Source organism: Rhinocladiella mackenziei, assembly GCF_000835555.1.
Source record: "Rhinocladiella mackenziei CBS 650.93 unplaced genomic scaffold supercont1.1, whole genome shotgun sequence".
In the NCBI taxonomy this organism is placed as follows: domain Eukaryota; kingdom Fungi; phylum Ascomycota; class Eurotiomycetes; order Chaetothyriales; family Herpotrichiellaceae; genus Rhinocladiella; species Rhinocladiella mackenziei.
The window spans coordinates 4,907,482-4,931,874 of NW_013550604.1; the positions used below are offsets into that span (position 1 = coordinate 4,907,482).

General features: G+C 51.4%; 3 protein-coding genes across 3 annotated transcripts; all 3 read right to left on the bottom strand.

Moving 5' to 3' along the window:
* Nucleotides 1–3,078: 3,078 nt before the first annotated feature.
* Z518_01743 (uncharacterized protein) lies at nucleotides 3,079–3,723 on the bottom strand (the record flags this gene model as incomplete). The annotated part of the gene is made up of 3 exons (XM_013422341.1): nucleotides 3,079–3,247; nucleotides 3,309–3,358; nucleotides 3,409–3,723. The coding sequence occupies 3 exons, from the start codon at nucleotides 3,721–3,723 to the stop codon at nucleotides 3,079–3,081; spliced, it is 534 nt and encodes a 177-aa protein (XP_013277795.1).
* A 1,005-nt stretch (nucleotides 3,724–4,728) lies between these two features.
* On the bottom strand, nucleotides 4,729–7,512 carry Z518_01744 (uncharacterized protein; the record flags this gene model as incomplete). The annotated part of the gene is made up of 3 exons (XM_013422342.1): nucleotides 4,729–4,865; nucleotides 4,978–5,011; nucleotides 5,086–7,512. 3 exons carry the CDS (start codon nucleotides 7,510–7,512, stop codon nucleotides 4,729–4,731), a joined length of 2,598 nt encoding a protein of 865 aa, XP_013277796.1.
* Nucleotides 7,513–8,066: 554 nt separating this feature from the next.
* On the bottom strand, nucleotides 8,067–23,861 carry Z518_01745 (uncharacterized protein; the record flags this gene model as incomplete). Its single annotated transcript, XM_013422343.1, has 2 exons — nucleotides 8,067–9,629; nucleotides 9,699–23,861. 2 exons carry the CDS (start codon nucleotides 23,859–23,861, stop codon nucleotides 8,067–8,069), a joined length of 15,726 nt encoding a protein of 5,241 aa, XP_013277797.1.
* Between the last annotated feature and the right edge of the window lie 532 nt (nucleotides 23,862–24,393).

Below are 24,393 nucleotides of genomic sequence, written 5' to 3' on the forward strand. Positions count from 1 at the left end.
GCTCTGGAAACGACCCTCTCGACCCTGTTAACCTTTTTTGATCACCTGTCCTGGTCAAAGGCAAAGTCCATTCCAGAACCATTACCAATGCTCCACCTTTGTCCTACCACGATGTTTCTCCCTAGGTGTTTTCCAGAAGAGAGGGCGATTTCGGCACTTTGGAGCCAATGAAGAGATGGTTTGTAACAGAGCAGGTCACCGACTGGCCCAGGAGTAGGTCCTCTGTCCGGGGGGGTCAAACATGCCCCACCTCCACGTCGGGACGATACACAAAATGTGATTATGTACACGAATGCGGCCCGCTGAGACACAAGGGGCTGCATAAATCTTCTCTCCAAAAGCAGGAGATCCTTCTGAGATGAAAGGCCCCTGCTGGAAACGATGTGACCGTGCCAATTTTATCACAAGGTTGCAGACTTTTGTTCCGGGCGACTTCACGAGGTCGGACTGTTGGGCGTTGTTCCAGTTCCGACCGATTCGCGTTCCTGAAAGGCCGATCTTAATCCTCTTCTCGGCAACTGGAGGTTGGGCACACACAATTTGACCAAAACAAGCATGATCGACGGTAAGGGTGCAAACCAAGTTTTATTGGCCACAACGAATACGCAACAGATCTGACCATTACATGCTCCCAGGAGGCAGTGTTTGGTATTTGTGAAGGGGATTCCCCATGTACCACCAATGCCTCCGTGCCTGTCATTTCAAAGGCGATGATTGCAGATTGCATCGTTTCAGTCGAGTTCCAGCAGTAGCCGGCAAGACGTCAGAATTCCACAATGTCAGAGCCTGAGGGAGCCGATCACGCACATTCTCGTGTCCAACTTGCCCCAGTCTTCTCTGAGCAGCTGTGGTCGATACCAGCCAGTATATGGGGTTTGAATGCTGTCGCAGTGACGCACTGTTTTGTGTTGGATGATTATGGCAGGAGAGACAGGTCACCGTGCTATCAGCGCCACCGTCCACGAGGGGGATGGGAGGCTAGCCGGGGACCTTGGCCCATGGGAAGCTGGTGACAGTGGGGGCTTATCATTAGCCACAGACCGCAAGGGGAAATTCACCCTGCAGCTAAAGAGCTTCTTACTATCCTAAGCGGAACGGGGCAGGTGACTATTGCATGAGTCCGAGGGCTCTTCGGGTCGGAATCATCCCCGCTTTGGCTGTTCGATGGGGGTGAAAGTTGAAACACGGTGATAATTAGTGAATTGTGATTGCTCACCCGGAAAGACCATTCGAAAACGACGGTCCTAGAAAGTCGAGTACAAATAGGTGGAGATGAAACCCCACGACATCAAACGCATTTGAGGTCCAAAGAAACTCGATCCCCCCCCAATCCTCGTATCCTTTCGCGAAAACCGGCAGGACATGGAATAACTTTCCCTCATCCTGCAAACTCTCTCCAGCCGAAGCCCATTCTTTGATCACCCGATCCGATCCCTGACCATATCCACTCTCACAGCGGTGTCCAGGCTTGCTACTCTCTTCCCCTACCGACTCCTCTCGTTCTACCTCATCCACAGTACTGCCACGTGGATCGAACAAACGGGAGCTGGCTGGTGTTCTGCGGCACTACGGCACTTACAATGGGAGCGTAGCCTAAATAGATTGAAAGAGGGTGGCTTACAAGGACCTTCGATTTCTTTGATAGAACATCTTCCCGCAGTCAATACCATATAACCAAAACCATTGAAAACTCAGAAGTCTCAAGGCCGGAGCAGGGCGATGATCATCCCGCCTGCAGATGAGCCTCACTGTTAAAAAAAAACCTGGCCAGCCCCAGAGGTGCTTTCGGGGACATTGCGGCCTTCTGACTGGCCACTTGGGTCTTTTGAAGTCCTCTTATGGTGAGGGCGATCAAACGGCGGACCATCACGGCAAGGGGTGCGGATGTTTAATTGGATGTTCAGCTTCCCCGAGGCACGGAATCCATCCGAAGGATCGAAGATCCAGGGATACCCCGAAAGTCTAACTACCTAGGTGGTACGAAGGACGTAAAACACAGCCATCGACGGCGAAGAGGACCCCTCAAGGGGAGCGACTCGGCGGGACTGAAGCTTGAGGCAATGGTGAGTGACAAAGCTCACTCTTCGAAAGTGATAGAAATAGATGATCGATTGAATCACAGCGACGAATTGTCCAAAGACGAAACTCCGACGACGAAATTGCCCCCGGCAATACCATGACCACACATCTAGCGGTTTGTTCATGCTTTCCACCGCCTCATTTTGCGACTATCCCAATCATGGGGTTTCATTTCAGCACGATACTGCCTTGCTTTGACCTGTCAACCCCCTTGAGCGTTTGTTCATCGTGGCCGTTGCTTCCGTACCGCATCTGACGCACGAGACTAATATGTGATAGGCATCCCTTTGTGGGTGTTCTGTCTCGAGATAATATCAGAGCGCATCGATCTCGCAACATCCCTCTCCCGGGGGGTCGCCGTTCAAAGTACATTGCATGATTTGCTCGACGTTTTCGGTCTGGCAAAGCAAATATACGAAGCCGGGAGCGCTCATTTTCCCCCCGGGGCGAACCTCTACGGTCAGGCGAAGGTTTATTTGGTTGTGTCGGGGACTGTCTCACACCCTGAACAGTGGTTGAACATGGCCACCTCTTTCACAGATAAATGCGGCACATCGTAATGCTACCGGTTTTATACCTTCCAGATATTGAACGTTGAGAGATCGGAGAAAGTCCCGTGCACCAGCCCCCCTGTACAGCCTGGTGGCCTGTCAGTCTGTTTAAATTCTCTTTTCTTTTGACAGGACGTCGGAGGGCGAACCGCGATCCGAACATCGGATCCAACCTGCTGGATTCGGAGAGGCTTGAACTTCCAAACGAACAACATACCTTTGATGGCGATGTCGGATTCGGATTCGGATCCTGTCTCAAGCCTCTCTCACTGCAACGTCGACACGAAGTTGGACTGGTCATGTGCGAACAGCGCCTTGGCTGAAAGGGAACCCGCAATACACCACCGAACATGATCCAAAAGGTGCTGGAAGGATTGCACTGATTACCGCCTCCTGTGCATTTTTATTCTCGACCTACAAGCTACAACTCCTTGCCGCAGATTTCCTCTCACATCTTCTCACTGGGATTGCCGTTTGTGGATATGTACTCTTTGACCAGGTTGAGCGCCTCAACTGCGAAAGCCACCATGTTGGCCTGTCGATCACTTCCACAACTAGTTTCCATGTCCTTGCTCATGGCACCGTTCTCTCCTACCACTGCCAGTGCGACGTAGCCCCTTGGTTCCGGTAGGTCAGTTGTTTTGGGTCGCCTTCAAATGGATAACAGTCACGACTTACGGTTGCCGGTTGAGAGTCTGGCCGCTAGCCGTTGGTCCTGCGGTACCACTCTGTGATTCAAACGGTGAGAACAAGGTCTTGTTTTGGGAAAGCATCGAACCTCTCCAACACAGTAAGTGGACTTCAGCGTCTGGCGCACATGGGTTGCTAGTCCCGCCACAAGTTGGGGGGTTGGCCCTTCATAGTTGTCGATGTTTGCTTGGGTCCAACCCGCGAATGCAATTCTCGACTCAAGCGTGTACAGGGTCAGTCCGCCTTTGTAAATCCTAGACGCCCCTGGGGTGGACAGCAACGCCGCCGACACGAGGCCGCCAGCTGCGGTCTCCGCCACAGAGATGGTTTCCTTGCGTTGCCGCAGCAAATCAGCCACGTCTTCCGCAGCCGCCTTGAGCGCGGGCGGGGGGAATTCGGCCATCTTGAAGTGAGATACAAGTCGTCTTGATACGTAGATTGAATGAATCGATAGCTATAGAAGAATCCTATTTCGTAGGAAAGACATGAGATGATGAGATGTGTGTAACGTGAATTAATTTATGACAAATGCGGAGACGCAGCCTCGGGTGTTGAACCGACCTAACCTGGCCTCTCATACACTGCCCGATTCAATGACATCGACTCGAGAAACAGCCTTCTTGCTGAGACTTGCTACGGGCTGATAATTGTTCTCTATGAGAAGCATTACATTCCACGCAGGGTCTGCAATATAGCTGCACATGTGCAGAGCTCACACCCTGTGGTGAGCGATTCACGAGAACACGGTAATTATACTTTCTCCAGTTTTAAATGACCTCATCCGTCCGGCGAATGCCAGCATGAAACTGGATATACTCGCAGCCAGCTTTTTGTCTTCTGCGTAGATGATGTTCATTTGCACTAGAGACCCCTTTGGGGATGCTCGACTCGTCCAATGCTGTTTGCTCAAAAATTCTACATTGTAGTGAGCACAGCGCTTGTCTTAATAGATAACAACCACATCCTGCAACGACTCTTCTATTCATTCGACATATACACTGTGTGCTATGTGTATTAAACACTGCTATATCCCGTATGATCTTCGTCATATGACTGCCACAAAACACGTGGCAGGAGGTTCCACCTGCTAGTCGATAGCAAAAATCAGAACGACGCCTCTCGATTACCGTGTCTTCGTGATCATGCATTCATACATCCTCTAGAGAGGTGATTTCAAATGAACCCATGGCAAGATATGATAGATATCTTGCCTTTGAAAAGATCCCGCTATCCAATTTCGGATGAGCCTCCTGCGCCTCTTGTTGCTGGGCTATGTCCACTCCGTGGTGTTCCGAGACGACTTCGACGAGGATGCCATTGCAAAAGGGATGACAATGATTAGATTGACAGTATAACGAATAAATCGAAGCGGTTGTTTGTTTGGTCCGGGCACTTGAAGTCTTTGGGTTCACACAATCTTGTACACCTTCTTACACCAGTAGAATGCTGCCACTCCGAACAGGAAGAGCCCGAGAGTAGTGGCCCAAAACCAATTGAGATTGTCGACGTCTTGGCCAGGAACTTTGAAATTGGCGCCAAACATACCTGTAACGCGGAAGTTAGTTAGGACTTCTGCAAGGAAAGGCTGTTTGGGAGCGGATAGAAAAGAATTTTCTGGACTTGCCCGTGACCAGATTCAGAGGTAAAACGATGGTACCAAGTACAGTCAAGCGACCTAAAACATCGGCTGTCTAAATAGGAGTCAGCAGGAAAGCAAAAGCGTTGAACATTGGACAGCTGGCGGAATGAGGAAGGGACCACTGACATTCTCCTGTCTCTCATTCATGTGGATGCTAACTTGAGCCAGATAATTGCCGTGAGCGCGCGAAAGAAGAGTTTCGTAGTGTGAAAGGTTTCCAGTCATGGTCAAGATGTGATCTTGGATATCTCCTAGGTAAAGGCCAATCTCGGACCGGGGGGCGACCTCCCACTGCTCGTTACAGCGCTTCGCGAATCCTTTGATGACATCGGCCTTGTTTCCCAGTAATCGATAAAGTGACATGACTTTCTTGCGACACTCGCCTATGCGCAGCAGCATATCGATGCCAGAGATTTCAGGCTCGCCAACATCCGACCGCTTTTCCTTGTGTTTCCGACCATGGTTACCAGTCAGTTCATCGGTGTTCTGGAATGCCTTGAGAATGAGATCATCAATTTGATCGACTTCTTCCTCAATATGAGTGATCAAGGGCTGATAGACATCCGTGATATCGTCTATAATCGCATAGGAAATCCAATCGGCGCTGAGAATAAGGTAGTCCGAGAGCTGTCGAATGCGTCGTCGAACATTTGCTGGATGAGGGATTTGAGAGAAACGGAACGTGAGAATGCCATGCCTGAATACACAAACATACACGTTGATGGGTTTAAGATAGTCTTCGCTGTGCGTGTCTTGTTCGAACGTCCGATAGTTGATAAAATAATAGTTTCGAAATAGTTCGACCTTTTCTCGGGCTTCTTGCATCATGATATCCTCAGATGTGAGGGCGTGAATGCCGAAAGTTTTGCAGAGAACGCGCATTTCTTGATCGGTCGGGCACGTCACGTCAAGCCAGAACGTCGGGCGAGGACCATATTTCTTCACTTTGGGAGTACACGGTGGAGAAGTCTTCCGGTATGGCGTAGCGGCACCGGAGTTCCTTTCCGAGCCCTTGCCATTGGAGTCAAACTTCAATCTCATCGATTCTGTGAGTTCAGGCATCCTGCCGTGTCCATCTGCGTTGACTTGGCTTTTGGGGCTTTGAACGGCACTTAGGTTTTCCGCATTCTGGCTGGTGTCCACTCCTTCCTCGTCCTCACTGCTACTGGAGTCAATCAGCTCAGGGGGATCTGGGATAAACAATTCGCGAAAAGTCCCTCCTGGTTGCACTAATTCCGATATCGTCTGAGCGTGAATGGTACTCTCGAATTCTTCATTGAAGTAAGTGTATCGATATTGAACGTCTTCTTCAACACGATGCCATGCATTCTTGGAGGGCCGTAGTCTTCCTTCAACGAAGACGGGTTCACTGATTTTCTTTGCCCGTCGTTCACCCGCCCGTTCCTCCTTCTCCTCACGGCTCCATTCGTCCAGAACCCACAGTTGAGGCCATTCACGATCCCGACGTCTCCGCCGTGTGCCGCTCAGGTAGGTACCTTGTGACTGGGACCTGTCGAAATACTCCTCGCCAGCTACGGAAACATCATCCCCAGGGAAGCAAACATCGCCTTCTGCAGCGTGTGTCATGGCACGATGCCGTTGAATACCTTCTGGCCGAAGTTTGGGGTTATCGCCCGCTAATGGAGGCTCATTGGTTCCATCATCGTCAATAGCAATCAAAGTGTCCTTGTTGGTTACCTGGAGGTTCCTTCGGCTGTCTGGCGATCTGGTAAGAAAATCGCCGTCGTCAACCATGACATCGTCATACTGAGCTCCGACGCTGGGGCTTGGAGGCACCGAGGGAGGGTTGTTGACATCGTAGTCCTGATCGGATTTGGGGAAGGAATGGACGGTTCCAAGTGTCCACTTCCTCTGTGGTTTCGAGTGGGAAGATAGCGTGGAAGAACTAGACTTCACTCGAAAAAGTCCATATCCAGCATCGACGGAGTTTTTGCGTTGAGGCGCGCCAGAAATCAAGGGTGTACGGTCCGTGGCGTCTTCACAACCAGACCCCGTAGGACTTGGAATATCTTGCTGGCTGCGATGCCTCCGTCGACCGCCGGTATCAAGCCTAAGAGAAGTGTTACTTCGATGCGGCGCCGCAAAGACATTTGGAATCAGGCGGCTGTCGCGTCGAGATCGCAATATGGGCTGATCTCGATGATCGAGGAGCGCTTCACTATCCAAACTTTCACCACTGAGATTGCCTTTATTGCTCCTGTAAAAGGACTGCCGCACGGACGATGGCTCACGGGCTTCCTCAATCGGGGGGGTTTCATGGCCCGGTCCTTCTTCCACACTCTGTAGAGCTGACGTGTCAGAGGGGGCAGCAAAAGACTGGCGGCGATTCCTCCTCTTCTTGCCCCCACGGTGTTTTCTTTTCTTTTTGCCATCTTGTGCTGCGGTGGAGGTTGTGGAACCTTGGGCTTGCACGGTCGAGGCAGAAATAGAGGTCTGATCTGTCGATCGAGGGTGAATCCGGGCCTGATCCTGATTGTGTGACTCGGGAGACCTGGAGGACTGGCCTCTGCTGGGGGGTGGAAGTGGATGCATCTGAAGTAGAAGGCTGAATTCAATGCTGCGGAGGCCGAGGGAGATAGCTGGATAAGATATGAAGCGTGCTGACTATGAACAAGATCGAAGATAAAAATTCATTAGAAAAGAAGGCAGAACAAATGCAGCTGGTTTATAGAGAACACAGAGGTACAGTCACCGCAGAGCGCGGGAGACTTTTTTCTCTGACAAAACGCAACTTCAGCCTCTGAGATCTGATTCAATGGGTCTTCGCCTATCGACGATCCTGTCCAGTAGAAATCGAAGGACCATCCGCATTGCTGCAGCCTATGACGTGAGAGAAGCTTCAATCCTTTTGGAGATGTCAAGCTGTTGACGGGTGTGGCCTCCACAGCATTCGACGCAGAAAAACCAGGCAAGCTACTGGCCTATGAATTAATAGTCCGCAGAGCATTTAAACTCATTCATAATTATACACTATATAAAAGAAATTCGTGTCGTCGTTCGTGTCAGCGACCCAGGAGAAAAAAAAAAACACCTCCCCCTGACTTCGCCATGCAAACCAACCCTAATATCCATGCACATTACATCCTCTAAAACACGTTGTCGTTCATATCAATGCCGCTCACTGCACCCAGACTGTGAGTGCTGGGAGCTCGAAGACTGCGGGTGTCCACACTCATTCGGTCAACCTGGCTGCCACCACTGGCAACACGAGTCGAGGCCTTGACCTTCTTGCCTTTGTCTGGACGGGCAATCAACACCTGCGCAGGGCATACCACGATTTCTTCATCCCCAAACCCATTGTCATCGCCCTTCTTGACGACGAGTGGGAAGAGCACCATTCGCACAACTGCCTGGTTTTGCTCCAATTCTTCATTACTTGTGGTTTCACCACTTCTCTCATTCATCAAACTTGCATTGAAGTAGACCTTGCGTACAAGGTCTCCGTTGGTGTCATATTCTGGCTGCAAGGGTGGCAGCATTACGTACTCGGCTCGTTGAGTACGCATCTCGATGGAAAGATCCACCGCTGCGTGCATGACATTGCGCAAAGAACCCACAATTTGTTGCTCTAGATTGTGCGGTGGAGGGAGGAACTTCGACAACGTGGCAAAGATTTCGATGGCCACCGCCTCAGTGTCACTCTCTCGTTGAGCCTTGAAACTTTCTCGCTTGCAAAGCAGGGTGAGGGTGAGAGCCCGCCACTGACGGACAGCACTTGCTGGGCCCACCTCACCGAGGTTCTTCTCCAGTTGTTTCAGCTTCTGTCGTTGCTCTCGATCCATCCCGAAGAGATATCGAGTAAAGACGTACTCCCAGATCATGCTCATCACAACAGACATGAACACATCTCGTCGTTTGACCCGGTCCGCCAGGTAGACGTCCACGTCTGATCCATCCAGAATCGCATTGTCAAACCGATCAACAATCTTGTCGTCCCGAACTTCATTTGTGGTTCGGCAAATCCTGGTGTCGCTGTACTTGGAAAAGCGTAGAACCCAGGCTTGAACCTGTTGGCACAGTTTCTGACAGGCAGAATCGAAGTAATCTTCATCGCGGAAAACGACGACACCGTCCACACCCTTCTCCAGAATCTTGGACTGCAGCTCTCGAATATTTTCTCTCGCTGTCTCCAGTTCCTCTCGAAGTCTTTCGATCTCGGCATTCTTCTCCACGAGGGCCGTGTCGATTTCGTGTTTCACAATGGACTCCATCCCGGTTGAGAGCTCGGTATGACGCGATCGAAGAGTATCCAATTCTCTGGAAGACTCTTCCCATTGTGATCGTGCCTGCTCATGCTCTTGTCGGATGGCTAAGAGGTTTTGTTCGTGCTCTTTCTTCAGGCTTTCGTGTGTGGCGATCAAAGATGCTATCTCTTCCTTGAGACGGGCAATTTCGGCATCACGCTCTTGAAGGTGCGCAGCAGTGGTGCGCAACGCCTCGGCGGAATTTTCGGATCGATTGCGTTCGAAATGTGCCTGTTCGAGATGTTGCTCTGCCATCATTTTGGCTTCCGCAAGAGCACGATTCTCGCTGGCAAGCTGGTCCAGCCGGGCCTCTAGGTCCTTGATTTGCTGCATACTTTGTCGACGCCGAACACTGGGCGGTCGTGTCGGCGACCTGGGGCTACCGGGGTAGGATCCATATCCGTCCTGCGCACAAAGTTGTTAGCATGGGACGCGTTGTCGACCCGAGGCGGGGTCGGTGAGCATCGAACTTACATAGACTTCCGCCATATCCCTTCCGCGGGTGACGGATTCTCCTGGATCTTTATCATTGACGGGCATCTGCGATGACCCCGAGGCGAAATTGGCTGGATCGTAGGGTGAGATCAAGTTGGTGCCGCGCAGGTTGCGCAACGAGGTTCTCGACATGCTTCTGCCAAGCGATTTAGCGCCCGTGGAGTCACGTGAGAGACCCGACAGGCTCGCGCCTACCGATCCGGCTGCCCCAATGGCCGCTACCAGGCCAGCAGTGCCGTTGTCGTCCTTTGCAGGTGGCTCGGAGAATGGAGATGCCTCTCGAACAGTGGAAGATGCTTCGATCGTGTCCTCACGGATGGGATTGAGTGGATTCCTGGTCGGAGAGAACACTGGGTTCATGGTGTCATGAGCAGGGGGCTCAAATGTTGAGCGGCTCACCTCAGCCGCTGCGGCACGGTCAATCAAATTGGATGCAAGCTGATCGCTGCGCTGGGGCTCAAGGATGGCTTTGGCTTTTTGCCGCAATTCATCCCGGTTGTGGTGACGGCCATGGACGCTTGGGCTCCGTCGCAGAGGGCTTAAAATAGGCTCCGGGCTCCGGGCTGAGACAGTGTTGATCGTCGGGGTTGGGTCCGCTGGTGACGAATTGAACAAGACGGAGGATGGATCCTTCGAGGTTGACTCGACGGGTGAAGGTTTTCGTCTTGGTGTCTCGAGAACTGCTACTTCTTCCTGGTGCGATCTGCTCGGGGAGGACCTGGAAACGTCCTCAGTCGAGCTTGTAGGTGATTGAGGTCGTGTCGGCCGCAGCAAGATGTCTGCTCTGTTGTCCACATCTGTCGATCCGCTAACTCCAGTATTGTCATCGACATGCCCAGGAATGAAGCCACTGTCTCTTTGGGACGCAAACTGACCACCCGGCAGAAGTGGTGACTCAAACTGGACACCACTATCTCGATTGAGGTCTGACTGTGCGAGCCCGCCGACAGGTCCGAATTTGGCAAAGGACCAACCTGCAGATGGCTGCCGAGCTGGTGATACCGATTTTGGACGAGACTCTCTGGTAGGATCGTGTTCGCCAGACCCGAAACCAAGCCCAGCTGCGACACCTAGAGCGGTGTCCATGATGTCGTCGTGATCGGGAGGTGGAGTCAGCGACCGATCTTTTGGGAGATCTGCAGGCTCCTCTCCTGACCACGCGAGGGGGGATCGCCGCCTCTTTCGCCTTTCGCGAGTGCTGGCGCTCACATCAGACATATTTTCGACATCGTCCGTCGGCTGATCGGTTTCTGGTACTTGCAACGGTTGGTTGAAGACATCCATGGACTCCTCAGGCATCGTATTCGCAGTTTCAACTTGTTGCGTACCTGTTGCCTCGAGAGTTAGAGGAGCTACCTCCTCAGTGCCGTTGAACTCGAAGATTCTCCTTTCTTTCTTGCTCCTTTTTTTGTTTTTGCTCTCCTTGCGCTTGGGGGGACCATTGTCTTTCATTGCGACATCTGTGTCATTGTCTGCAAGGCCTCGTTCGTCTGGTATATCTTGGCGATCAGTGATTGTCATTCCGCCAGAAATATCCTCTATCGGCTGAGCAGTGAAATCTGTTGGCTCCTCTTGAGATGGGGTGATCCCAGGATGTTCCGTCAAAGGCATAGATGTTTTTCCATGGTCCTCAGCCATCACGATATCGTCTGGAGGCGCTGTTGACATGGTTATCTCCATCTCATTGGCAGGTTCCTCGGCGATGATATTTTGGTCAGAGTACGTCGGCATAGTCGGCATTTCACGTGAAATTGGGTCGACTTGAGGCTCATCCTGAATTGACGTGACAGGTTCTTTGAGAGGAGTTGATATTCCTTGAGCATCTTGTGTATGTGTAAAATGAGACGCATTTTCTTCTGTTTGAGTTCCTGATCTTTCGGCAGTTTCACTTGTTTCCTGATCAGTGGATTCCCAAGGTAGAACCGACTTCCTTTTTTCTTTCTTCGACACCTTCTTGTCCTTCGTCGACTCATTTCTCTTGACTTTTGGCTTCTCCGGTGCCAAATGATGTCCGGGGGTAACATCAGGCTTGATAATCGGGGTTTCTTCTCCCGCGTCCAGAGCTTCCATCGGCTCTGGGGACGCAGTTCGACTGAAGTGAGTCTGGCTAGCAGGCAAGTCATTTCGATCAGTCGACCTCGCTTCAGTGATCTCCATTTCGACGTCGTCGTCGCCGGTTGCCGAAGGCTTGCTCATTTCCGAATCCTTGAGTGTTGGTGTAGAATCCGATTCGTCCTTGGAAGAAACATTGGCAGGCGTTGATTCACTGTTTGCAACACTGGTTTCCGCCATCACAGCGTCAGGCTGTTTAAAATCAAGTTCGTCCTTTCCTGCAATTTGCATTGAAGCCTCGGGTGGCTGAACCACTCCTTCATCTAAGGTAGGCCGTTTCTTCTTGTTTTTCTTCTTCGTTTTCGTTGATGAGGGGCTTGGCCAATCTACATTGAGTGTTGCAGAGTCCTCTGCTAAGGACTGGGTGCCACTGGACTCTTGGGCACCTTGTAATGGAATTGTCGCGCGCTTCTTATTCTTCTTCGTATTTGTCTTCGTAATTTTCTTCCTTTCCTTTGCCAGCGTTGTAGACGTTCCCCATTCTTTTTCCGCAATAGGTTCAGTTGGTGCTTGATTCGCCTCGTCGATGGCATCAATTCTTTCCGTAGAAGTATCCATTGCGGCATAAGACGTAACACTCGACTCAATTTCAGCCCTTTTGGAGGCCGGATCAGAGACACTATCGCCGACGGTGGATGAACGCTTATTCTTCGTATCCATTATGGAGCTCTTGGTGTTGGAACCCTTGTCATCATCGCCTCGTGATTCCGAGTCTGCTTCAATTGGCCCAGAAATAGGCTGAGCTCCTTGTCCTTCATTCTCTGGAGGTGATTCGGTGGCTCGGGGTTGTGGATGATCGTCAGTGTCCAAAAAGTTTGATTCTTTTTTCGTCGCCATGCGTTCGCCCCTGTCATCAGGCGCCTCGATTCCTCTATCTTTGTCTGTTCGAGACGGCTCCGCCTGCGTTGGCAATTGGACATTGGCAGGTTCCCGATCGAGTTCCGGAGAAGAGGTGGCTTCCTGGGTGACAGGGTCGTGCTTTTCTCGATTTTCATGAAAATCAAGGATTTCTTTCGGGGCAGAATTCTCACTTCTGCTTTCAAAGCCTTCAGTTTGCTCGAGTTCAGTATTTTTGATCACATCTTGATCCTCCTCTGCAAAGGTGCTGACTTCCTTTGTTTTCGGTTTGCGTTTCTTCTTCTCTTCCCTTGATTTATTGGGCTTGGCGACCCAATTGTCGTCAAGCTCTGCTTCAGCTTGCTTCCGTTGAACATCAAGTTCAGGAACGTTTGAACCTCCGCTAGGTTCTTCAGTCAGCTCGGGTTGAGCTGGGATGTCTGGCATATTTATCTCATCCGTTGGTTGAGCATTTTTGGTATTCTTCTTGGATCTTGATTCCCACTCTTCCTCAGCGATATCGCCAGACACGCCTCCAGGTGTTGGCAAACTGACTGGGGGATTGGTGCGCTCCGTGCTCATTTCAGGCTCTTCTGAAACAGGCTGCGGACTTTTGCCCGGTTCGTCCATGATCTGTCCCTGCACTTGGGATTCAGAAAGACCTTCACTGAATATTGACCGACTCTTCTCCTCTGCAGGCTCTGTTGACGGAAGGATCCGGTCTTCCTCACGGCTGTTGTCGAAGGTGCCCGGGAAATTGAGAGCCCTGTCTTCAGCGGTGGAAGTTGTAACAGCGGAAGTATCCATTGGTTGAGTCTTTGGTACAGAAAATTCACGTCCATCACTGATTTGAATGTCTTCAGGAGAAGGACCCTCGTCTGTTCTTGGTTCATCGGTCGGGACAGAAATTGCCTGTGGCTCAGGGGCCCCTTCAACAAAGGTGGACTCATGGGTGGTTTGATCGTCTAGTATTGGCTTCTCAGTTGGAAGGATCTCAGATTCCATGGTTGCCTGAGCTGGCTCATGCGAGACATATGCGGTATCTTCAGATTCCTCGTTTGCGATTTTAGGTTGAGCACTGGAGTGAGGCGTTGGAGCCACCTCCTCAGCTATTGCTGGCGGTGATTCATCCTCCTTTTCGCGTTGGTCGGCGGAATCTTCGGGAGTGGATACAAGATCATGGCTGAAACTTGTCCGCTTAGTCTTGCTCTTCTTGCGTTTGGGCTTAACTTTGAAACCAAACTCCTGTGCATCATCTAGAGCTGTCTCCTGGGGGACCTCTGGCACCTTTTGAGAATCCGACTCTGCCGATTCTGGACCTGCGGAGCTTCGTTTTGTGGTACCATCATAACCGAGTCTTTTGTCCTTCGCATCGGAGGAAGCCTCATCGAAGGTAGAAGACCGTTTCGGTTTCTTGTTCCTGGTTTTCTTCTTTGATGTCGGAAGGAAGAAATCCCGAGCGGTTGTTTCTTTTCTAGCTGCACCTTCCAATTCTCCTACTTCGAGAGGCTCGGACACGATCTGGTGATCTGTAAATCCTTCCTCGATAAGCTGCGGAGCTTCCGAGGGAACAGGAAGATCGGTTTGGTCGCTAGTTTCATGTTTTACATCATCACTCACGGCCAGAGCGCTTCTTGGAATTTGTTCGCGGCGCTCAAGCGAGTCGATGTGACGAACAGTCTCTGATTCAGGAAGAGGTTCTGTGGTTTCGCTCTCATTGTGGGTCTGAACTTCCTCTCCAGATGCGCTGTCGATTGCAAAGTTTGATTGACCTTCTCGATTTCCGACATCAACCTGTCTTTCTGTTGTAGGTATTTGGGCGGAACCCTCATTCTGGCCATCCAGAGTCAGGAGAGCTCCAGCAGCACCAGTAACAGTGGCGATATCTGTGGCGTCATTCCTATTCTTTTCCTTCTTCGACTTGGTACTGAGCTCCTTTATAACGACTTCTCCTGAGCCTTCCCGTGCCGTTTCTTGATCCTGCTCTTGTTGGTTCTTATTTGCCTGGGCATCTGGCAACATCACTCCATACGAACTGTTCATGTCTTTAGAGGTAAGAACACGATCGGGAGCATTTTCGTTAGTCTCCAAAGCTGGTGCTAAGTTGTGCTTTTCTTGGAGATCCTCATGCTGCATGTTGGGTTCTTGCTCATCAACACTTTGGTCCCGGGAGACTGTATTACTGCTCACAGTCAAGGCATTTGATGGCTTGTCTCGCGAGTCCTCAGTGGACTGGCTTTCAGGAGCAGCAACATTCATCTGCTCGTCTGTCGTTGGCGCACCCACGTCTTCATCAACCCAAGCAATGCTCTTCTTCTTGTGGGGCCTTTTCTTTGTTTTCCTTGAGTCCATCCTCCACAAATCTCCCGAGTCCTGATGCCGGGTATCGGCTGAAGCTAGAATATTTTCTTGTCCAGCAGAAGTTTCGACGTTTTCACCAGTCAAAGGAGCCGTCTGACCGATGAATTCTTCCGTAGAAATGGATTCGCTCGGGTCTTCCCGGATGTCTGGTACACTGTCACTTGGTACGAGACTCGGTCGAGATTCTGCGATGGAATCGCTCCTCTCTGCCCCGGCGTCTCCCCAATCAAATGACGCCCCCTTATTCTTTTTATCTTTATTTTTCTTTTTCTTCGATCTTTTGGGACTAGAATACCGGTCATCATCTTCAGCCTCTGGTTTTGCGGGTTCGACAAGTGCAACAGGCTGGGGCTCAGCCGGCTCGTTCTCCATCGATGTCGTGTCGATGTTGGAAAGACTCGGTTGAGGCACGGCTGCCGGAGTTGGCAGAGCAGATTCGCCCTTTTGAATTTCAAAGTCGTCACCGAATGGATTTGGAGGCTCTTTGAAGTGCTCGATCATACGGTGAGAAACATCGATGTTAGAAAGGAACGGTTCTGTGGGGTTTTGTTCAGGCCTAGCGCCCTGCTCTACGATCTCAGCAGCATTTTCCAGAACTGGCTGGTCAGTAGCGGCCTGTGATTCAAGCTGATCGTTGGAACGTGACGACTTCTTCGAGGCTCGTTTTGCATTCCGTCTCGCCTTTTTAGAGGATTTACTCCTGTCAGTTGGTTCGTCTTCAACCCATCTGGTCTCTTTCTCAACTGCAGTTGTTGGAACTTCATTTTCTTCCATGACCGTAGTCAAAGAGGTGTCGCCAATGACTTGCCGTTCGTCGGTCTCCTGCTGAAACGCTTGATGGGCTGCTTCTACAGTCGAGCCTTCGCTCAAACCTCTTGCTTGGACAGCCGCTTCCAATGCTTGCTCGAATGGGCTCAATTCAGTCTCTTTCGCCATATCCGCATGTAGGGTTTCAGGTGAATTGTTGCTAGGTATGGGTAACTGGTTGGAAGCCGGCGCAACCGTGACTTCAGGAGCAAGATTTCGGTCTCCATATGATGCATCGGTCAATTGGTTATCAAATTTGATGAGATGCGGCGCGGCCGGATCAGCTTCCAACTTGTTTCCCGCTTCGAAATAACCAGAAGGGCCTTGCCCAGGTTCAGACTGTGCAGATGTGTCTGCCTCCTTCGATAGCGCAGTGTCCATTGGTTCGTCAATAGGTTCCTTATAGCCCTTGTGCGGTTTGTCATCCACTATCAAAGGATCTTCACTGATGAGAGGAGTGGCAGAAAAGCTAGCAGCTGGTGCGGTCTCCTGTTTGTCGAGAGTATTAGCGGGAGTATCACTAGCTGTTAAGCTGCTTTCAGGTGTGGCTGGAAGTTCTTCGTCGAAGGATAATGTATTGCGTTTCTTCTTTCTCGCTATTTTAGACTTCTTGAGCTTCTTCGCTTTGGTAGCTGACGGCTGTGTCTTATCATCCTCAGGAGCATCGGCCGTCACATCGCCCTGGGTTGACGGGGTCGGATCGTGGAGACTCGTATTTGATTCTGCTAGTTCACCGTTTCCAATTTCTCTTGAAATCATGGTTTCTTTTGAAGAGTCGCTGTTCTGTTTCAATGGCTCTTGTAGGAGAGAAGTGGTATCGCCTGCATTTTCATTGTCGCCCGCCTTTTCATTGGCTTCAGGCGATGCCGTGGCTACATCTGCGGTACTGTCAGACTCATTGCTTCGCTTTCGAGCCTCTGAAGAGCCAGTTTCATCAACTCCAGCACTTTGCGGTGTCTCGCCTGTGATAGGAGGGTCTGGTTGAGGTTGTGACCGAGCTGAGTCTAGTGTTTGATCAACGTTTGGTGGCGACTGTCGAACCAAAACCTCTTCTTCCAAGATAACGTCGTCGGGTCGGCTTTCAGGTTGTTTAGGTGCTTCTGTAGTCATATCCACGACAAATTGGGATTTTGTGGGCGTTACGACATCTTCATTTGGTTGATCGTCGTGCGCTCCCTTGGACATCTCATATGCAGCAATGCCGAGCGCTGATCCAGTTGCCGCAGTTGTTACGGCATCTTGCCAAATAGAGGACGTGGATCTGGACCGCGAAGTACCCCTTCGGCCCCTGCTTAAGCTCCGGGATCTTCTTGGAGACAAACTTCTGCTGCGAGCACTCATATATTCCTGATCCAGATCTGTGCTGACAACGCTAGGAAGAGGGCTAGCGGGTCTAGCTCCGTCATCCATTGCCGGAACCTCGCGAAGTAAAGCAGGATCTTGCAGCAGCTCGCTTGGCGAATGAAACTCGTATTTCGGTTTGGGTTTCTTCTCTCTCTCCCATGCTCTCTGTGCTTCTCCTGGAACTGGAGTGGCCGACCTCGAATCCAAATAATCTGGAGATTCTCGTCGCGTGTCATTGTCATGCCAATAGGAGTAGCTGTGTCGCCTGCCGCGATCACGGAACATCTCGGCATTGAAGCGAGAAGGAGTAAATTCGTCTGGATGCTCTCGTGCCTGTGCTTCAGCTCGAAGGTCTTCCATAGAAGGATGTGCCGAACTTGTTTTGCTCGAGGGCAGAGATGGATATTCTTCCATGGCTTCGGGCGTTGAGGCTTTTGCGAAGTTTTGTCTTTCCACAAGATAGAGGGGGCGAAATTCCTTGCTTGAACGGAATTCAGTTGACTTCGGGCGTCCTTGACGAGTTCGGGGCGTTGTCAACGGGGAACTTGGAGATGCCATGGGTGAGCTCATGGAAAATCGTGGATTGGTTGGTGAAAGAGGCGGACGGCGGAAGTTCAAAGGGACGGCAGTTGGAGAGCTATGGACGATAGGGCTGGAGGGGCCATCGGTTGTCCGTATAGCGGAGAGCCGGCGAGAGGCAGGATAATTGGTTGAAGTCCCTGGCTTGGAACTTTCTTCCAATTCATCAATCTCGTGTGAGAGTCTCTTGGAGGGGAGGTTATCTTCGCTGAGAGCATTTGTTGGGGTGTCGAGATGAGTATCCAAAGCGGCACTGGGCGGGTTTGATGGTTCTCTCTCGGATGCTAGCCCCGAGACACCATCAATACCCATTGGTGTACTTATCACCGTTGGTGGTGGCATTTCGGGGCTCGTCCCTAAAAAAGGCTCGATATCCTCAGGTTTAAGCGGCGTTTCGGGGATTTCTTCAGCAGAAACGAAACCGTCATCGACGCTCTGATCTCTAGACACCGTTCTGTAGCTTGTCGGTTCGAGTGAAGGATCTGAATTTCGTCGGGTTCTTCTAGCAGGCTCGGATGTGGCATCGCCCAAATCCTTCTCCTTTGACTTCCGTTTCTTTCGCTTTTCTTGTTCAATGTCGCGGTCTTGATCTGCTCGGCCTTCGGACTCTGGAGATCTCGAGCTCTTCTTGCTGGAGGTGCTGACATCACTCTTGTTGCCGGAGAAAAGCCTGCCAATAAAGCTGTCGGACTTTTTTTCTTTGCTTCTCTTCTCGAGGTCGCTAGGGCTACTAGCAATAGAATGCGAATCATCATTCCCGAGAATATCAGAGTCACGATTTTTGTGCTTTCGAGGTCTTCTCTCCTCATCTTTGGCTCGTGTGCTCCGCTTTGAACTTGTTTCCGAATCAACGTTTGATGATGCACCATTAAACGAAAACGATCGAGAATCGTCACCATCAAGCATATCATCCTTTGATCGAGATCTGCGAAGTTTCCGGAAGCTTGCTTCATCTGCCTCTCCTTGATCCCTGGACTTGCTGGATTTTGAACTCGTGCCAGCGTCACTTCGAGAACCACGCTTTGATTTCTTGAGTTTCTTGGAATCTCGTGAACGTTCCCAATCCTCAGGGTCTGATCGATAGTCCGTTTTTGAGTTCGATCGTGAGCGATGCGTCCTCGAGTCGTCGAAAGTACTGGATCTTTTTGGTTTTGAAGGGAGATCAACATCTTCGGCCTCTTTGGATGATATTGCATTGCTGGGTTGGGCTGTGTCTCTTGTTAATTGGTCGGCTGGAAGAATGGTAGAGGCGCCTAATCCTAATATGGACGCCGAGGGAGCCGAGTCTCCCTCGTTGTCCTTCAGATAGTCGAAAACACTTTCACTACCTGGTACGGACGGCGGAGCCACTGACTCTTTTCCAAGGTCCTGCGAGGTGTGTTGAGACAAGTAGGGGTCCACTGCCTCACCAGAAGAACTTGCGCGTTCCAGACGACGCTTCTCACTTTTGCTAACTCGAACAGCGGGCGAGGTGTCAGGAATTTCTCGATCGGCAGTATTGCCTTCCAGCGATTCTTGGTTAATAGCTTGGAAATCATTCTGTCTTTGTTCAAAATGCTGCTGATCGGTCGGCTTCTGCGGATCTGCTGCAGATGGATGTTTGAGATTGTCAGCTCCGTCCTCAGTAAGGGAGCTTTGGCCAGGAGTCTCCACAGATGGACTGTTGTAGAACGCTTGTCTTCGTCCCCCCTCGTCGGGTTCAGGTACTGAGGGCTCTTGAGATAATTCTTCACGTTCAGTGGACACCGGTAGTGGATTCGGGGACGGGGAAGATTTGGGTTGTACTTCAACAATTTTAGGTTGTATCTTGACTTCGGATCCGTCGCCTGGCTTATCCCGCGGAGGTTCGTGTTCGATTTGATCGGCTTCAATATCATCGACAGTCCAAGTACGGCTTATCTGAGGTCTATCATCAAGCACTGGAACCTCATGTTCAAGCTTCTCTGCTTCCCCATCGTCTAGGGTCCAGACACGGCTGATAGTGGGAAGGGATTCCTCATCTTGATAAGGAACATCCCTTCTGGCGGCCTCGCCGGGGGACGGAGCTTCGAAATGATCGACTTTCTGAAACCCTGAATGAGGTATGTATTCTGATCGCTCGTCATCAGGTGTCTGGACTTCGTACACGTAGGTATCGTGATCACCCCAAGTTACTTTGGATCCCGAGCTGACTTTTCGCTCAAGTGGTTCGCCCATGTCGGTAGATGCCTCGGTTGACTTTGGCGTGATAATAGGACTCGCATCGCCCTGAACACTGTGTGACTCACTGCCGGGCGGAGTGGGCTCAATCAATTCAAGCATAGGAACAGGCCATGGATGCAAACCGGGGTCATCATCTAGCGCTAAGCCAAAGGGACGATAGGTGAAGGGGTCAAACGGATGTTGACGTCTTGACTTTGCCGCTCCCGGAACAATTTCAACTATATTTGCTTCAATGTCATCTCGGTGTTCGGCTTTGTCATTATGTTCCTTGAGGTGTTCCTTGAGTTCTGTCGGCACAAAGAAAGCGCCATAGTCTTCGTAGACTGGAGAGGATGTTGACTTGACTCGCTGGGCCGCCATCCGAGCAATTCGTTCTTGCTGGGACTCAGCATGAGGGGAATTGTCCCTTTCAGCCGTCTTCTTCAGGCTTGACTTCCGGCGGGGAGTGGCTGTATCATCACTTATGGTACTCACTTTGTCTTTGACAACAGTGGTCTCGGTACTGGCGGGGGCGGAAGCGCTGACGCCGTTAGAGCCTTCCTCATTCTGCTTGGGAGATCGTTCTTTCAACCGTCGCCGTTCTGCGTAGAGCCGTTGTAGCTCTTGCTCGATCTTAGCCAGTTGATCGTCGGATGCATCTGGAGAGGTTCGTTTGGTTTTAGCGGAACGCCCTTCTGATGCCGGCTCACTGTCTTCCCGAAGGATCTCAGCTCCAAGGGTGGCAGCCCCCCCCATGATGAGTGCAGCATCGGCAGACTTCCGTCGACGGCTCTTGCCACCTTCGGCTTTTGGCCTTCCCGTTTCGTGTCTGTTCCGTTTTTCGTTTTCGAGCTGCTCATCGGTGAGATTGAAACTAACGTTGTTTCGAGCATTCCGGAAGGGTAATTTGGCTGGACTGGAGTCTCTTCTTCTTGGGCGTGTGCTGCCACTGATCTCGATGGCAGGTCTGTGACCCGTCTTTCGCTCGGCTGGTTGGGCCTGGGAATTTTCAAGTGAGTCGAGGTTAGAGTCATTCTGTTGAAACCCTGGATAGGGTCGGCCTGAGTCCACTGTATTGTACGAAGCGCCTTGGAGGAATGGGGTGACGGGAAGTATTGGCTGTGGCTGCTCTAGGGGCACCGATGCGGACGATTTCCGACCGTGAGATAGAGAGCTGGCATCTCCGGGATCTTTGCCTCGTGATCTTCCCCTTTTATCAGGATATTTGGGATCTGAAATTGGCCTGGGTTCTATTTCTTGCATAGGTGGTAGATCGTCGTGATTCATTGGGAATCTTCGCTCATGTGAAGCACCATTCGAAACCGGAAGACTTCCAATTTCTGTCATTGGTCTTGAAGACGCTGAAGGAGGAGGCTCTTCAAAAGTCAACGTTCTTCTGGATGATCTCTTCTCTTGAACAAGGGTCTCTTGGCTTTGCATTGCAGAAATTCCTCCACCATAGGCCAAGTCCAGTTCGTCGTCTCCGGTATCGTACCATTCATCTTCGTGGCCATGTTTGGAAGGCTCATTATCGAGTATTGGATCTCCGTACGAACCCGAATAACTTGGCCGGCCTGTATTTACGTTAGCATCGTATCTTCCCTTACCTTTCCTCGTTCTTCGGTCACCCTCATCAGCCAGTCTTTGACCATCAGCCAGAAGTTGCTTCAGCTCGGTCGTCGAGTCGAAGCGATATCGTCGGGCACCACCCTTTTTGAGACGTCCGTGTGAAATCTTGCGGCGTACAGGGCGTGATTCGAAGGCAAGATCCGCATCAGATGACGAGCTAGAACCATTTCCCCAAGTGAAAAGTCCTTTTGGCTTCTTGCCCTTTCTTTCGTTGGCGGAAGGACTTGTGAAGAAGTCTAACAGGCCACCTCCAGAATTCGTTGTTGACAGGTTCTCATATGAATTGTCGGGAGGAATCCGGTCTGAAGAATACTTCTTCCTCGACGAGGGCGACCGACTCCCGCTGGTACGTCGCATCTTGTCGATGGCTTCGCTTCCCAAGGCTAGTCCAGCAAGGCCGACGCCAGCACTTATCGCGGCGCCACGAGAGATGCCACGGGAGGAGGAAGACGACGACGAGGAACCAGACCTGCGAGGACGGCGTTTTTTCTCTTTAGAACGAACACTGGTCGTGTTTCCTCGACCACTTTCGCCCTTTGTCAGTCGTACGTCTTGACTTGATGAATAGCGCCACTCGTTGCGTTCGTATTCTTTATCATCACCTCGGAAACCAACCCGTGTTCCGTTGGCTGGTCGACCAGACTTGACGGAGTAGGCGTCATCGAAGTCGTACTTGCTTTTGATATACGCATTTCCCATTTTGGCGGCACCATAGCCAGCCAAGCCAGCGACAGCTCCTTTCTTCAGCGCTGATCGTTTCCAACGCTCTTCGTCAGAGGAATATCTATACGTTTTGTCAACACGGTTGGCGCTTCCATGTCGACTTCCCGATGAAGGTCTCCGACGACGGTAATGGTGTTTTCGTGGAGCATCTGCTGGCGTGCTCATTGGGTCAAAGCAGTACTTGCAAACTCCAATGGCTTCAGTGTAGCGTTCAAACTGTGCGACTCCTTCGGGATCTCGGAACCAATCAACGAGTTTGGAAATCGGGCCCTTGCGTTTGCGGCGGTGGGTATGGCTCATCTGGGTTGTTTGCGAGGATGGGTAAAATGCTGTGGCCGAGCCGTGATATTGACCTTGCGATGGTTCATTGTGGGAGTGAGCGGACATGTGGACACCGGCGGCGGCGCCAGCTAGGGCAGCTCCGCTATATAGGGCTGTGTTAGAATGCTCGTGGGAGCCTCCAATTCCAGCCGGCGCTGAGTATGGAGTCGAATTCGAGTAGGCTGAAGCTGGTGGCCGTATTGGGGTCTGATATTGAGTACTTCCTGCCATTGCACCGCCCGAGCCTGAATAGTATTCAGCCGCTGCGCCAACCGCCGCTGTCGTCGCAGGCGTCGTGAAGGCGTTTCCTCCGCTAGCTCCTTGGATTTGCGGCATCATGACATTCCCTTCTAGTCCGGGGCTTGTTCTCGGACTTGCATCGTGAGTGCTGTGGACGTTGGGCTTGTTGGGCTTCAAGTTCGGCTTCTGGGAAGGTTTAGAAGGCGTAGACGGTAATCCAGAATCACTGCTGTAACCACCGCCACCAAAATAGGTTGCTGCGGCCCCGACTTGGCCCAGACTGCTCGGCTCTGGTGGAGGTTTGGCTTCAATCGTTGGCTCCATGAGATGTGCCTGTTCGGCACTGGTGACAATGCTGGGGGGATTGGGCCGAACGCCAGGCTGAAAAGCGACTGACTCTCCCTGATCGCCGTAATAGTCTGACGCCAGCCCAGCGGGCCGATAGGGCCGTGTATACGTGTTTGGGACCTCTCCTGGAAACTGATTCTGGGGCAGGGAAGCCTCATCATTGCTATATGTGCGCGTGCTTCCCTTTCTATCCGACCTGCTGGATTTGCGCGAGTCACGGCGACTTCGCTCGCTGTCTTTCCTTCCTGCTTTCCTAGGATCGTTATCGATGCTTCTCATTTCGTGTCTCGAATTCCTATCACTCTTGCGGGCCAATCTCCGGGCCTCTTTGTATGCACGATCGAGCTCGCTTCCCCTCGTCGGTTCATCTGGGTATTGGACAGAAATCTCTGATGGTTCAGCTGTGAGGGCCGGGGCGTAACTGGATTCCGCTGATGGATATGCCTTTGTTCGCAGAGGACGGGACGTATCATCTGCGGCTCCGGCAGCGGCCCCACCATCATAATCGTCGCGCTGGCTGGGCTTGCGTCTAGAGGAGGAAGTCGCTGACTCTGTAACGGCGCGTCCCACTGAAAAGGCTCCTTCGCCATTCCGGCGTCGCTCGGACTTGGAGGATGCTTCAGAACCGGCTCTGTGCCGACCCGAGCTGGACTTATCCATGACGCGGGCGAGATGAGGTGACAGGTTCGCGGACCGCTGAGGCGTCGTGGACGAGCGGGATTAATCCGTTTTGATTCGTGATGCGAATGTAGTAATGAATCGTGGTATCATATTGTGATGAGTTCAACGTCGAAATTCAATGGTCAATGAAATGAATACCAGGGCGTCCTCCACGGGGAAAAGATGCGGGTGCACTGTCAGGTTGGTGAGTGCTTTGCTGGCAGTGATCTTCAAAAATGTTTGTGTCGCTGAGATGTGAGTGGCTGGGGCCTAGGACACACCCTCCGAGATTTGCCTCCAGCAGAGAAAATTGCCACCATCGCCTGACTCCGGCTAACCTGCGTTCTTCGATAGAGAGCCGTGAGCGGAGACTAGGGATGCGAGTTGACGAAAAGCGATATTCTATTTCCTATGCTGCAGCTCTCGCAGGCTCTCCATAAAACATATCATTTGACTAATATCTGAGGACAGCAGATGAATTCCCTCGAGAAGGGTCTGCTCCTGGTAGGTGGGCATTCAGCTTGACAGGGGT